This window comes from Podarcis erhardii (assembly GCF_964252035.2).
Source record: "Podarcis erhardii genome assembly, chromosome: 12".
Taxonomy (NCBI): Eukaryota; Metazoa; Chordata; class Lepidosauria; order Squamata; family Lacertidae; genus Podarcis; species Podarcis erhardii.
The window spans coordinates 40,493,545-40,507,767 of record NC_138513.1 but is presented as its reverse complement, the minus strand read 5'-3'; the positions used below and the strand labels follow the sequence as shown (position 1 = coordinate 40,507,767).

General features: G+C 43.1%; 1 protein-coding gene across 5 annotated transcripts in view; it reads right to left on the bottom strand.

Moving 5' to 3' along the window:
* Window positions 1-1,821: 1,821 nt before the first annotated feature.
* The window catches only part of CDCP1 (CUB domain containing protein 1), a 50,639-nt gene continuing 38,237 nt past the window's right edge, over window positions 1,822-14,223 (bottom strand). For 3 of the 5 annotated variants that reach the window (XM_081882035.1, XM_081882036.1, XM_081882037.1), the window contains exons 7-9: window positions 12,206-12,571; window positions 8,961-9,048; window positions 2,697-5,344 (exon numbers count right to left, since the gene is read on the bottom strand). In XM_081882035.1, the coding sequence (XP_081738161.1) occupies window positions 4,909-5,344; window positions 8,961-9,048; window positions 12,206-12,571 (890 nt within the window). In that variant the 3' untranslated portion in view covers window positions 2,697-4,908. Of the gene's footprint in view, window positions 2,535-2,696; window positions 5,345-8,960; window positions 9,049-12,205; window positions 12,572-14,223 lie in introns of those variants that run through there. The other 2 variants (XR_014161518.1, XR_014161519.1) reach the window with 2 other exon arrangements.

The following is a 14,223-nucleotide window of genomic DNA, read 5'->3' as shown; positions in this document are numbered from 1 at the left end:
AGACACACAGTCCAGTTGCTGCTTGGTGACTGGAGACACTTGGTGGAGGCATTTGGGAATGAACTTCTGAGAGTAAACTTTTGGGAGTAAACTGGCCATGCCAGCCAAACCAAGGACAACTCACCCTTAGTATGTAGTGTAATAAACAAAAATATGCCCTCATTCCCTTATGGGGAGCAGAAATGCCCTTTTTTGTAAAATATGTAGGGATTTATGAGGAAACATGGAAAGAGAAGAAGGGAAGTCATTGATATTTCAAGGATGTAAAAATGAGTATTTGAAATTGTAAAACAAAAATTTAATTTAAAAAACTTATAAAAATACATAAATACCCTGATCCTCACCTTCACCGACAGAGTTAATCTTTGTGGTGATTTCCAGTGTCTGAATTTCAAGCATGAGTATGAGGAGAGACAGGTTCGTTTTCCACAAGTGTACAAAAATGTATGATTAATGCCATTATTCACACAGCTATTAATGAAGATGAGCTATCCTGTGTCTGGCCTCAAGTCCTTAATTGGGCATTAATCATGTAATTCTGGGAGTTAGTAGCCAACAGAGGATGCATATGATGGAAAAAAGAACTGGCACCTCTTTTTTTTAAAAAAAAGAAAAAAGCAGCCAACAGTAACTTAAAAATCAGTTTTCATTTATTATTCCTTTTAGGATTGTCACGGTGGACCACGCAGCTTGCCCTAACAAGCATACATCAAATCTCTGGTTAGGAATGTGATTCCTTGCCTTCATCAGAATCTTTGTTGATGTTGAATGGGGTCTGATTCATCAAGGTTATTTAAATCACAAGCAAGCAGGTGCAGACAGAGCAGTATGAGGAAGAATGTGTCACAGAAGTCAAAGGAATGTGCTTGGATTTTTAAAGAACAAACTAGGCGTTTCCAAGTTACCTACGGTGGTAGTCAGCTAACTTTTACCTCGAGTAGATCTACTGAAATTCACATGATCAGCTTGAAACACAGCAAGGTCACTATCCTGTGCTGCGTTACAAGTCGCATTCTTACATTGCTGTTGTTGTTGTTGTTTAGTCGTTTAGTCGTGTTCGACTCTTCGTGACCCCATGGACCAGAGCACGCCAGGCACTCCTGTCTTCCACTGCCTCCCGCAGTTTGGTCAAACTCATGCTGGTAGCTTCAAGAACACTGTCCAACCATCTCGTCCTCTGTCATCCCCTTCTCCTTGTGCCCTCCATCTTTCCCAACATCAGGGTCTTTTCCAGGGAGTCTTCTCTTCTCATGAGGTGGCCAAAGTATTGGAGCCTCAGCTTCAGGATCTGTCCTTCCAGTGAGCACTCAGGGCTGATTTCCTTGGAAATGAATTAACTACAGCTAAAACATTTTGTTCATTTTTCACATGGTTGAGTCCTTCCCCTGCCCACCCCCCTAATATTCTTAAGAGGGTCTCTTCTCCAGTCTTCAGAGAGTGGCTGGAAGTGGGAAAGCAGGGAAAGGTCCTCCTTTCCTCCTACTCTGAGGTTTAATCTGAAATCTTAGGTGCCCAGAGCTCAGAAATGGCTCACGCTAATGAAATTCCTTTTCACAAAATGCGCCTAGAACAATGGGAGTTTCGAACACTGCTGGCCCCTAAGCAGAAATGGTCCTGTCAGAAGGGAGGATACGGGTTAACAGTATGCTGTCATTCCTGTTTTTTCACCAGTGATTCATAACCAATTACACACACATATAGCAGCACCAGAATGATGCCATTTTGAGCACAATTCCTGCCAATCTGGGGCCACCAGCAAATCCAAAAAAAAAAGCCCTTCTGTTAAGTACAGTAGTTACTTAAGATGCAAGTAAGCAGCGGTTAACTGTAAACACCATTTTATTTCAGTTTTGAAGAACTCACACATGTAAAAAAAGACCCTTTGCATCAACATGTCTGTCTCTGTTAAACACAGAAATTCATTTTTTAAAAAAACAGCCTGGAATTTAAGAAATTACAGCATTTTAAGACTGTGGAACAGGAACACTGTGGATTTCAGTCAGGTACAAAGGTGCCACAAATATTTACAATGGCAGCATCTTGTAAGACAACACTCCAAATGCAGCATTAAAAAAAAAGAGGACTATACAGTGAATAAGTTATTGAGCGGCATATAGAAATAGTGGCATTAAAACAAATAACTTGGGGGATAATTATGCAACTCCAGTCTGAGCCTGCAATTCTCATGAAGGTTTTATAGCATAGTGTTCTGCATTCACAGAGGCTACAAGAAATACAACTCTATCTGAGGGGGCGGGGAAATTATTTTGGAAATAGTCGTACTGCCAGGAAATGAGGTTTTATGCAACTTTAGCGAGACAATGCCCAGTGTCATAACATACTTTCCCATTTATAAAATAGGCAACAACCTTCCAGGACAAATTTGTATGATATATGCACACAAAAATGATGTTTACAGAGACCCAAGCCTCATCCATTTCACAACCATGCAATGGGAGATGCCCAACAGTGAACACGAGGCCAAGATATTTCACACAGACCACAGAATGAACTGCAAAAAGAAATCCTGACTACTGTGTGTAATTTACCGTATTTTTCGCCCCATAGGACGCACCTAGTTTTTTGGGGGGGAAATAAAGGGGAAAAAAATTATTTCCCCCCTAGGTGCGGGGCTGGAGTGGGGGAAGCCCGAGTTACCCCTGACCGCAGCCCCTAGCCCCCAGAACAGGCTGCTACAGCTGTGCGAAGCCCGAAGCACGCCCCAAGCTTCTGGGTGCCGGCAAGCTCTCCGCTAGCCGTGGGAGTGCTGCGTCTCCCACGGCTAGCGGATAGCTTCCTGAAGCCCGGAGAGTGAGAGGGGTCAGTGTGCACCGACCCCCCTCGCTCTCCAGGCTTCAGCGAAAGCCTGCATTCGCCCCATAGGACGCACACACATTTCCCCTTCATTTTTGGAGGGGAAAAAGTGCGTCCTATAGGGCGAAAAATACGGTAACTGATGAGAGCCAATACACAAGACTAGAAGTACTATTAATGTGAAAATTAAATGCTAATGATGGAAACTGGAGTTACTGGCTTCAACTGATACACATTTAAACGACAGAGTGAAAAGAACTGGGTGGTACAAATTTATATGGCGGCACAAAATTTGCTGAATGCGTTACTCTGAAGGAATCCAGAAAAGTTCTCTGTAAAACTACAAGGCGCTGCTCATTTTTGCCAGCTCAGAAGTCACGGCTGATATTTCACCTGAGTTTCAGGAGCAACTTGAACTTGTTAAGGCAGCTTCTTTGGGGAAGGATGGCCTAGGAAGCCCCATTGCTCTCGCACAGCATCACCAAACAGCCTTCTGGATTTTAACTATTATCCTTTTTCTGTGACTAGTTAAAACTCAGCGTATGATGCACACGCATGCCCACAGACACACGCTGCCAGAAGCAGCCCTTGCTCAAGAACTGCTGAGGTAAATGGGAGTTCTGCAAAAGGCCTTGCACAACAGTCAAACACTTATGTACAAAGATGAAATGCTAATGTCAAGTAGCTGCCACAAAGCCCAGTGGAAATGTTTCCCCACATTGTATTAACTGCTGAATATTTCTGAGTGAAGCCTGTGTACGGCAATCATATTCAGTCAAGTGACATAGTGTTATGTCATTTTAAAAGAATGCAAACTTTGCCTTTCCATCCTTTCCTAACTTGCATTCTGTTTAATCATCACTTTGCAAGAGTTAATTCACACTAAGCCAGCTGGCGCCTCTCTGGAAGTCTAGCACAGTGTGCAAAAATTATTTATGTTCCACAAAGCGGCTCACCTACCCACAAAATTAGGCACTTGAATACATAGGTTTGGGGCAATTTATGCTGCCAAAATCCAGAGTTGTACAGGCCATGAAAATGGCATTGTTGTCTTCCTTGTTCTTATATATTTGAAGGCAAGGACTTAGCCATTGGTTGCACATATGCATAAAAAGTTGCATATTTTCACGTGTCTTCAGAACATAACATCGTTCAAACATCCATCGAGGTCAAGCCCATAAATAATTTTGAACTTTTTACACTGAAGCCTATCGTTTTTGCACCATAAGGGTTGCGCAGATTAGCAGCCTCATTCATGCTGAACTAATCATTTCTTTGCACAGGAACCTTGGCAATATTATATCATTTGCATATTTGCTGGCGAAGTGGAAACTGCTATGTTATATGCATGAATAAAAATTAAATAATTGTTTTTATTTAAATAAAAATAAAAAAGAACCTGGACGACACACTGGTCTTAGTTTTAAAACATCACTGGAGGACAATCACAACAAAATTATAGATGAAAAAAGAAAGAAAATGAAATGTCCTGAACTGTATATATACATACACCATACAATTGATTGAAAAGAGAAGTAGAATTCTTTTTCACAAATAGCACAATAACTTTTGCTGTTCAGTTGTTGTAGGCATTGTCCGTTCAATGACTGGTGTAATCCTTGTCACATCCAAGGAAGTGAATCCACGTGAATAATAGAAGTCATATTCCTATGACAAGGCTACGGTGTGAAAAAACCATCTTCAGACTATGCCATTCTGCACACCCACATTTTTTATTCTGTAGTATGGCTGAAATCTTCACAAGAAACACAGGAAGGAAGATATTTTTGGCAAAATATCCAGCTTCGTTTAAGCTCCAATGTGCCATCTCTTCTTGCCTTTTAAAAAACACAGGTCTGCTATTACGACGACCGAAAATACAGCTTTGCTGTCCTTTTCCATGTTCAAAGTTACTTGTATCCCTGCAAAACATGCTACGGAAATACATCGTCTGAGCACGTTCATTCGAAAACCGGAACAGAGCTGCAGCAACCAAAGTATTTTGTTTTCTTTCTTTCTTTTTTTTAAAAAAAAGGTAAATCAAGGAAAAATGGGTGCAAGATTTAGTTTCTTATCTGAACCGTCGCATAAACATTAGAGCTCTGAATTTTCCTGTTCGTTTTCCTCAAGCAAGGACTTGCCGACATTTCCATTACCACTTGAATTCACGTCACCGTTGGCCTGGAGTTCTTCCGGTTTGCGTTGTGCAAAGGTATAGATCTCACTGTCAGTCAATATCGGGAAAGACGACTCCTCCATGCTGGGCACTTTGGATATTTTCCTGATCGGAGGCGGCGAAGGGGCCGTACTCACTGGCCCAGTAAAAGGCTGGTACACGCCTATTTCGGCATTTTCCGGTTTCACAGAGTCATCCAGCAAGTGCCCATAAACCATGGTGTCATCAATAACTGCATAGATATGAGACTCGTTCTTTTTCCTCTTTTTGAATATTCCCTGCTTTCCAGGCAACTGGGTGTTGACGTTACCATTATACACTCCTATGGCTGGAGTCTGGTTTTCCTGTTTTTTTCTGGTGGAATAAAGAAACAAAGCAAGAAACGTTAAAAATAACACTGCTTTTGCATTTACAGCCGTATCTCCGTTCAACTTCCAAATGTTCAGAAACCAAAGTGTGGCTTCTGATTAGCTGCAGAAAGCTCCTGCAGCCAATCAGAAGCCCCATCGGACGTTCGGCTTCCAAAAAGGGTTCGCAAACCAGAATGGTCACTTCTGGGTTTGCGGCGTTTGGGAGCCAAAACATTTGGGAACTAAGCTGTTCAAAAACCAAGGTACAACTGTACTGCACATACATTAACTTTCTCTTTAATAATTTCGATCTGCAAAGCATAGGAAGCATGTGCTAGTTTGCCCAGTTATAAAAAAGGGTCATATTTAATTATAAACTTGCATTCTCTGCCCGGCTACCCAAAAAGAGCTAGGTCTGCATCTACAGACATTTGCCAGAGTGATCAATTGTTACCTTAGACAAATGCTAGACCCTAACCCCAAATCCTGCTTTTCCAACTTCCACTCCCAGGTAGGCATTTAGATCTAAATACTCCCTGTAATATCCACTTTAGGTAAAGGTAAAGAGACACCTGACTATTAGGTCCAGTCCTGATTGACTCTGGGATTACGGCACTCATCTCGCTTTACTGACCAAGGAAGCCGGCGTACAGATTCTGGGTCTTGTGGCCAGCATAACTAAGCCACTTCTGGCGAACCAGAGCAGTGCACAGAAACGCTGTTTACCTTCCCGCCAGAGTGGTACCTATTTATCTACTTGCACTTTGACGTGCTTTCAAACTACTAGGTTGGCAGGAGCAGGGACCGAGCAACAGGAGCTCACCCCGTCGCGGGGATTCAAACCACCAACCTTCTGATCAGCAAGTCCTAGGCTCTGTGGTTTAACCCACAGTGCCACCTGCATGTAGTTTGGCCAATTAGCCCATCCAGTTTGTTTAGAACATCCTTTATTCTGCCTTTCATATGGCCTGATAGTTTCACTGGTTGTTTTGCAGGTCCAGAAAGAAGTTTACTCTAGCCCCAGGGAGCCACTGGCAGTGCTTGAAATTAGCCAGGCGCCAGGGGCGTTTTGCAAACGGCCGGCCCCTCCAGCTTTCTTAAACAAGGTTAAGCAGAAGAACTTATTTACTGCATTTATATCCCACCTTTTTCTCCAAGAAGTACGTGGTTCAACCCCCTCACCAGTTAATCTCTACAACAACCCTGCAAGGTAGGTTGAGAGACTGTGACTGGCCCAAGGTCACTCTGTGAACTGCATGACTGAGCGGGGACTTGAACCCTGATCTCCCAGGTCCCAGTCCAACACTCTAACCACTACACCACACTGGCTTCCTAGAGTACTTCTGCTATGTAAATTAGGTAAGTATATGGCGATATAAATATATGGCGATAGCAAAAGGGCACATAGAGAAGGATCTGAAATATTTTCCTTGAAACTTGAGTTTGGTTTATTCTGAATTGTTTTATTTGATGGTTTAATGTGTTATAAACCTCCTTGAGTTTTTATTTTTAATAGAAAGTGATATAGAAATTCAATTATTATTATTATTAATAGCAACAGTGCCCAGACATTCTGTTGTGGTGACTGTAGTCAAGGTTTAAGTTGTCATTCGGCAATTAGCTTATATATCTGAGTTTCTAACACTGGCCACTGGGAAAGGCTGGCAGGCTGAGTCTGATTTGATGAGTCTGAAGTTGCACAGCAAATTACAGTCGTCAACTGAACTGAAATAACTTAACTGTATAAATCATCTTCCTTTTAACTTAAAAATTAGCAGTTTTTATACAGTGGTACCTCAGATGTCGAACGGAATCCATTCTGGAAGTCCGTTCGACTTCCAAAATGTTCGGGAACCAAGGCACAGCTTCCGATTGGCTGCAGGAAGCTCCTGCAGCCAATCGGAAGCCCCGCTGGACGTTCGGGTTCCAAAGAACATTCGCAAACCAGAACACTCACTTCCGGGGTTGCAGCATTCAGGAGCCAAAATTTCTGAGTACCAAGGCATTCGGGATCCAAGGTATGACTATATTAACCAAGACAACAGCAAGTATGAAACACTCAATTTGGCTCAGAAGCTTCATGGAATAAAAATAGCTAAAGGGAGAGGAATTGAACTTGAAGATAACCAGGTGACAGCAAAAACTGCAAATTGTTTAGCAGGTGCAATTAGGATAAGATCTGTTATTTGGTTATTGATGTAAACCTCTAGAATGCATTTTGCATAGCTAAGCCTTTACCCTTATCTTTAGTTCATTTTATTTTATTTTATTGCTATGGCTATGGCTATGGCTAGTGACTGATGCAAATAAAGATTCTTCTGATCTGAAGCTTTGTGGAATAAAAACAACTATAAGGAAAGGAATCGAACTTAACAGGAAAGGAGTTTTACAGCTATGGGGACTGTGCTAAAAAGGCCTTGGGCTGCATGTCCGCCAGCCTAACATATCTCAGCCTAACATGTATCACAGTATTTTAATATTCTTTTGGAAGCTGCCCAGAGTGGCTGGGAAAGCCCAGCTAGATGGGCGGGGTATAAATTATTATTATTATATTATTATTATATCTCAAGATGGAGCATTGAATTTCCCACTTTATTTTCACACAGGGAACCATGTGAAATAGGCACCCTGCAAAAACGCTGCTGTCAGATAACACCCTAATTTTAGCATTTCCTCTGGTGTAACTTCATTTTATATGTCTCCCCGCTCACATAGCATGGGAAGATATACACATCTTAAAAATAAACGTGATTCAGAACTCTAAGAGTTCATACAGGCTAAAGTCTTCGTGACATTGGCCAGAGTGCCTCTGAATGGGGGCAAACTACAGACATGAATCACTGCTTCATCACGATGTGACTTCCACAAGCAGAAGAGAATTGGGAAACTTGGGTCTCTCCCTTCCTGACTGTATTCTGAGCGAGACAGCCAAGGGGGTTGCCTTGGAGGGGTGGCATTTGTTGGTGCTGGTAAAGGAAAACTTGCATGAAGAGAGGTCAAGAAGGTGGAAACCATCAAGTTCAACCAACCATCTATATTAAATTGGAGTCGCCTTAAGCAGGGAATGAGGAAAAAAATGATTCATAACAAGCAGGCATTATTGGGAGAGAGAAGTTGGAAGAGTTTTGGCAAGTTTTCAAGCACTAAGAAATAAATCTCATGGGAAGAACTTGTCCTTCAAGAGGACCAATTAGAATTCAGCCTTAAAAATCATTGCTCGTCACCTCCTACTACAAAACGGACTTCTGGGGGAGGCTGCCAGGGGTCTGAATTGATTGCTTACAGAGGGCACTTTATGTTAGGCCACAGGTGGCCCATACCTGCCTTAAGGTGTGCAAATATAGCTCTTGTACCAGTTAACATACAGCCAGTGTGTGCCAGGACGACAAATTTCCTGCTGTGATTTCTGCCCCGATGCCATCGGCACTGCAAGTTCTCACAGTGCAGGTCACATCAGGAAGAGATCAAAGCATGTTCAAGGCTCCAGATCACAAAGGAATAGTGTTCAGGGTTCCCTGGTTTGGAGCCTGCAATACTCCGTTAAAACCTGTATCTGCCTCTGGCAGAAAATGGGACATTTTAATCTGCACCGAAAACCTCTGAGAACAAGAGAAACCTACTTCTTCCTCTTAGTGCAGAATATGGCAAGCCCGATAGTTGATAGCAGTGCGAGTCCGCCAAACACCACGCCAATTATGACTGCCAAACCTGCAAAAAGTTAAAGTGAGATGTTCAGTGATATACAGAGAGGTGGCTCATCTTCTCCTGATTCACTGTCGCTGCATTCGCTAGCTTCTGAAACATTCCAGATTTTTATAAGCGTGCAGTGGCGTAGTGTGGGGGGTGCAGGGGGGGCGGCCCCACCGGGCACAACATCTGGGGGGGCGCGCTCGCCGCCTCCGGAGTCGCTGAAGAGCCTCGGGCGCAGGCTGTAGCAGAGCCCAGTGGCGTAGCATGGGGGTGCAGGGGGGGGGCCGGCCGCACCGGGCGCAACATCTGGGGGGGCGTGCTCGCCGCCTCCGGAGTTGCTGAAGAGCCCGGGCGCAGGCTGTAGCAGAGCCCCATGTCTCGTGGAACCGACGAGCTGTGCGCGCGTCTGGGCTGAAGGCGTCCGGCAGGCAGCGGCTCTCAGCGCTCGCCGCGGTCCCCGCGCGTCAGGGCCGCAGAGGGCGCGCCAGACAGCCCCACCGCTGCTGCTGCTGCAGCAGCTGCTGGGCCGTGTTGCATTTTCCTCGCCTCCCTGCCCTCCTCCTCCGGGCAAGCGGCGTCATTTGGGCGGCAGCACCAGCGGCAACTCACCTCAGATCACCTGACATGGACCCGCCGCCGCCGTGGCTACCTTACCGTAAATACCCCAGCCCAGGCAGCAGCAAGAAGAAGCTGGCAGCGGCGGCAGGTTAGGGGTTAGAGGCGCAAATTACTTGCCTTGCCCCGGGTTAGGGGGTGCAGATTACTTGCCTTGCCCCGGGTGCTGACAACCCACGCTATGCCGCTGTAAGCGTGTACACATAGACACACAATCCAAAGGAACAAAATAAGAAAGATAGAAAGGGAGGTCTGGAAGGGAAGGGGTATGTTGCGGGGTTCTCTCCTGACTAAACTTTCATGCCATGCATTTAACACTTGGGAGAGATTTACAATCTAAAATCCATATATTGCAATTTAGCAGGGACGCAGGTGGCGCTGTGGGTTAAACCACAGAGCCTAGGACTTGCCGATCAGAAGGTCGGCGTTTCGAATCCCCGCGACGGGGTGAGCTCCCGTTGCTCGGTCCCTGCTCCTGCCAACCTAGCAGTTCAAAAGCACGTCAAAGTGCAAGTAGATAAATAGGTACCACTCCGGCGGGAAGGTAAACGGCGTTTCTGTGCGCTGCTCTGGTTTGCCAGAAGCGGCTTAGTCATGCTGGCCACATGACCCGGAAGCTGTATGCCGGCTCCCTCGGCCAATAAAGCGAGATGAGCGCCGCAACCCCAGCGTCGGCCACGACTGGACCTAATGGTCAGGGGTCCCTTTACCTTTTTATTGCAATTTAGTACAGACACTGGGGGAAGGCAGGGGGAGGAAATGCACAGCAACTTGTAAATCAGGAGAATTTCAACAAATGCAAGGCGATCCGTCCAGTGGTTAACAGCTGGATGGTGGGAAGGGGAAGAGAGAAATAGAAGTGGTGGGAAATCGCAAGTTACGCAACTGCAAAAGAGTCATGAACAAGATGTTCTCTCTTTTAAAAAATGTTCCCACATATGACATCCCGAATAGAATAGAAACAGAAGTTTAGATAAAATAATCTCTCAACTGCTATGACTATCTAGCCTCATTTAAAAGTTCAACTATGACAGGAAATATGTTCCAGATTTGCTCTTCAGCAGCATGAATATTTATACACTAAAAAAGTGAAGTTATTCCCTTCTATATGCAATGTTCCCAGGTAGTTGCCATGTTTCAATGGGGAGTTTCACTAAAAGCACCCCTGTACATCTCTGCCATGGTTGCGCCATGAAAATATGAACCATGTGTGTCTTTGTTTGGGTGGATATAAACACAAGGGAAACGCCATAAATAAGACAGAAATGAGATGGTTTCAACATAAGAAAAAAATCTCTATGGAAAACGGGGTTCTAAAATTTCCTGCTCTCAGGCGCCATCTGGTGTTGCATGTTTATAGCGCGTTCCATTCACTGTTTCTTTACTAATGCAGCAGAGTCCTCTGATAGCTCCATCCCATTTTACACAAAGTTAAGAGTTTATCGTAATAATGAAGCACAGGTAAACTTGCACCTACACCCTACACCCAACAGGTTTTCCTCGCTTACCAGGCTCTGGAAAGGTTGTGCGAGGGCCCTGGGAGCTGGCAGAATCCCACATACACCTCCTTCCGAAATCCTTGTAAGCAACCCCCCACCTTGCGGGCTGGCAGGAGAAGTGGTCCAGTGGTTTGGGGGATACAAGCTTGCTGAAAGCAGCTGAAAAGATGCTCAACATAGGTAGAAGAAGTGCGTAAGAGAAGGAAGTCCATGTTGACAGCTAGGAACTACAGTGGTACCTTGGTTCTCAAACGCCTTGGTTCCGAAACACCAAAAACCAGGAAGTAAGTGTTCCGGTTTCCGAACATTTTTCAGAAGCCGAGTGTCCAATGTGGTTGTCGGCTATTGTGTCTAGGGTGCCTGCACCAATCAGAAGCTGCGTCTTGGATTTCGAACATTTCGGAAGTCAAACGGACTTCCGGAACAGATTAAGTTTGGCGCTTTCGGTTTGCTATTTATTTCGCATTTTTGTTTTTGAGGCTTTTTCGGTTCATTTGTTTTTGCGACTGTGTGGAACCCAGTTCAGCTACTGACTGATTGATTGATTGATTGATTGTGTGACTGCGGAAATGGATAAAAGCCCCACATCCAAACAATGACTATTGTCAGTGCAAGTAAGAAAAAAAAAAAAAGAATTTTAATAATTATCATCTACAACACTGTCTAATTTATTTTATGGTACAGTACACTGATTATTGCTTTCATTTTATGGATCAATGGTCTCGTTAGATAGTAAAATTCATGTTGAATTGCTGTTTTAGGGGTTGTTTTTAAAAGTCTGGAACGGATTAATCCATTTTGCATTACTTTCTATGGGAAAGCGTGCCTTGGTTTTAGAACGCTTTGGTTTTGGAATGGACTTCCGGAACAGATTAATTTGAGAACCAAGGTACCATTGTAGCCCAGGAAATTAACCCCTGTGTGACTGAAACCAGGTAGAAAGTTCTTCCCCAACTCTGTAGGTTCATGGGAAAAGAACACAGAACTGAAAAATGAACAATTGTCAGGACAGAACCTCCCTTTGGTTATTGTGAAACAACGGACAACATGTGGTACCTCACCTGCTTTTTTCTGAACGAACTTCACCCTGAACTGCATGCTTAGTTGTTGATTGGTCGCCGGCTTACAGTTAGTGATGTTTACCCAGAAATGATGCTTCAGATCCAGAGTTTGAGGTAGTTTCTGATCTTCGCGGCGCACGGTTTCTTCTGCATTTGGTCTCTGTTCCTGAATATAGATGTTCGCCCGGCTCTGTACACAAGTAACACCCATACGGTCCTTTGGGAACGACAGCTGCGCAACTTGTTTTGCCGGGACGGTGATGTTCCAATACACAGACGTGAAAGGAGGCAGACCTTCCAGCCAGTTAGGGGTCTGCAGGTAAACTTCAGTTTTCGCATCTGGAGTAACGGTGAATACACACTCTTCTGCGGGGGCACAAAAAAAAACAAATTTGTGAAGTCATTGCTGCCCTTTACTTCCCCATGCAAGACAAAATAAACCCTTTGTGAAAGAAAGCTTAGCCATCTCTAAGACATGCAGATCCTGCAATTTAAGCTGTGCTAAAAAAAACTGTGTACACCCCACACAAAGGAATCTGCCTGGTTTCACATCCCACTGAATCACTTCTCATAGAGTCATAGAATTGTAGAGTTGGTCATCTATGTCATACGTGTGGAGGAAAAGCTTAAACACATAGCAGTTTCCCAAAAAGTAGACCAGAGGCAATTGTACTTCATCCAGCAGCGCTTTACTGCTACTGAAGGCAAATGAGCATAATGGTCACAAATCCAATACATTCAGGATTGGCACCGTCCATAAGAAAATCCAGCTGCAGCAGACTTAACTAACTTACAATTACTTAACCTATGATAAGATAAAGGTGGATTTGATTTAAATCAAATTGATTTAAATCACTTGTCAGTAAGACTTGATTTAAATCACTTTCTAACGGAAAGACTCATTCTTGCTGGCATAATCTTAATATTTACAACCAGATGAAGGTTTCATTTTTGGAATAATAAATTTTCAAAGTAGTTTTCACATTTATATCAAAAATTACTGATTTGGTGATACTAGTAGAAATGCAAAGACAGGTAATTATGAAACTATTTGGACAACTTTTCTGCTGTACTTTGTTGGAAGGAGAAAAATAATCATTCCCTTAATAACAATTTAAACAATTTATTTAAAGAAAACTGTAACATTATAGCATATGTATCCATGTTTGTTAACTGATGTGGTTAAACAATTAAAAAAAAAATAGACTGAGTTTTAGCACACATGAAAAACTTGAAACAAATCATTATTTCCTGATGAACAGCCTTTAGACTATAATGTAACTTAAATAGAAAACTATCTTTAGAAAAGTTTTTCCTCCAAAAGCATTTTATTTTTAAAATCCGATTTAAATTTCAAAAAATCCAATTTAAATAAAATAAATCAGATTTAATTTTTCAAAAAATCCAATTTAAATAAAATAAATCAGATTTAATTTTTCAAAAAATCCAATTTAAATAAAATAATCAGATTTGATTTTTCAAAAAATCCAATTTAAATAAAATAAATCAGATTTAATTTTTCAAAAAATCTGATTATTATTTTTTTAATCAATGATTTTTATCTAAGCATACTATGTACAGAACACCAGTCCCTTGAAATACAGGAATCTCAGCTAAAGCATCTGTGAGAAATGGCCATCCAACCTCTTCTTAAAAACTTCTAAGATAGGAGAGTCCACTACCTTCTAAGGGAGACCATTCTACTGTTGAACAGCTTTTACTGTCAGAAAGTTTCCCCCAATGCCTAGTCGGAATCTCCTTTCCTGTAACTCGAAGCAACCGGTTCAAGTCCTACCCTCCAGATCAGGAGAAAACAAACTTGTTCTCCCTTCCATGTTCCCTTCTCCCTGCTTCTCTATTTCAGCCATCCTAGAGCGGCGGCGAAACATGCTGTGGAAGATCTGAGCTTGCCCTGGCACAAAACCTGTCTGCAAGCAGACATGCTAAACTCTCCTTTGATAAATAAACCCATGCCCCTTTCCCAGAACATTCGTTTCTCTCCACACACACACACCCCC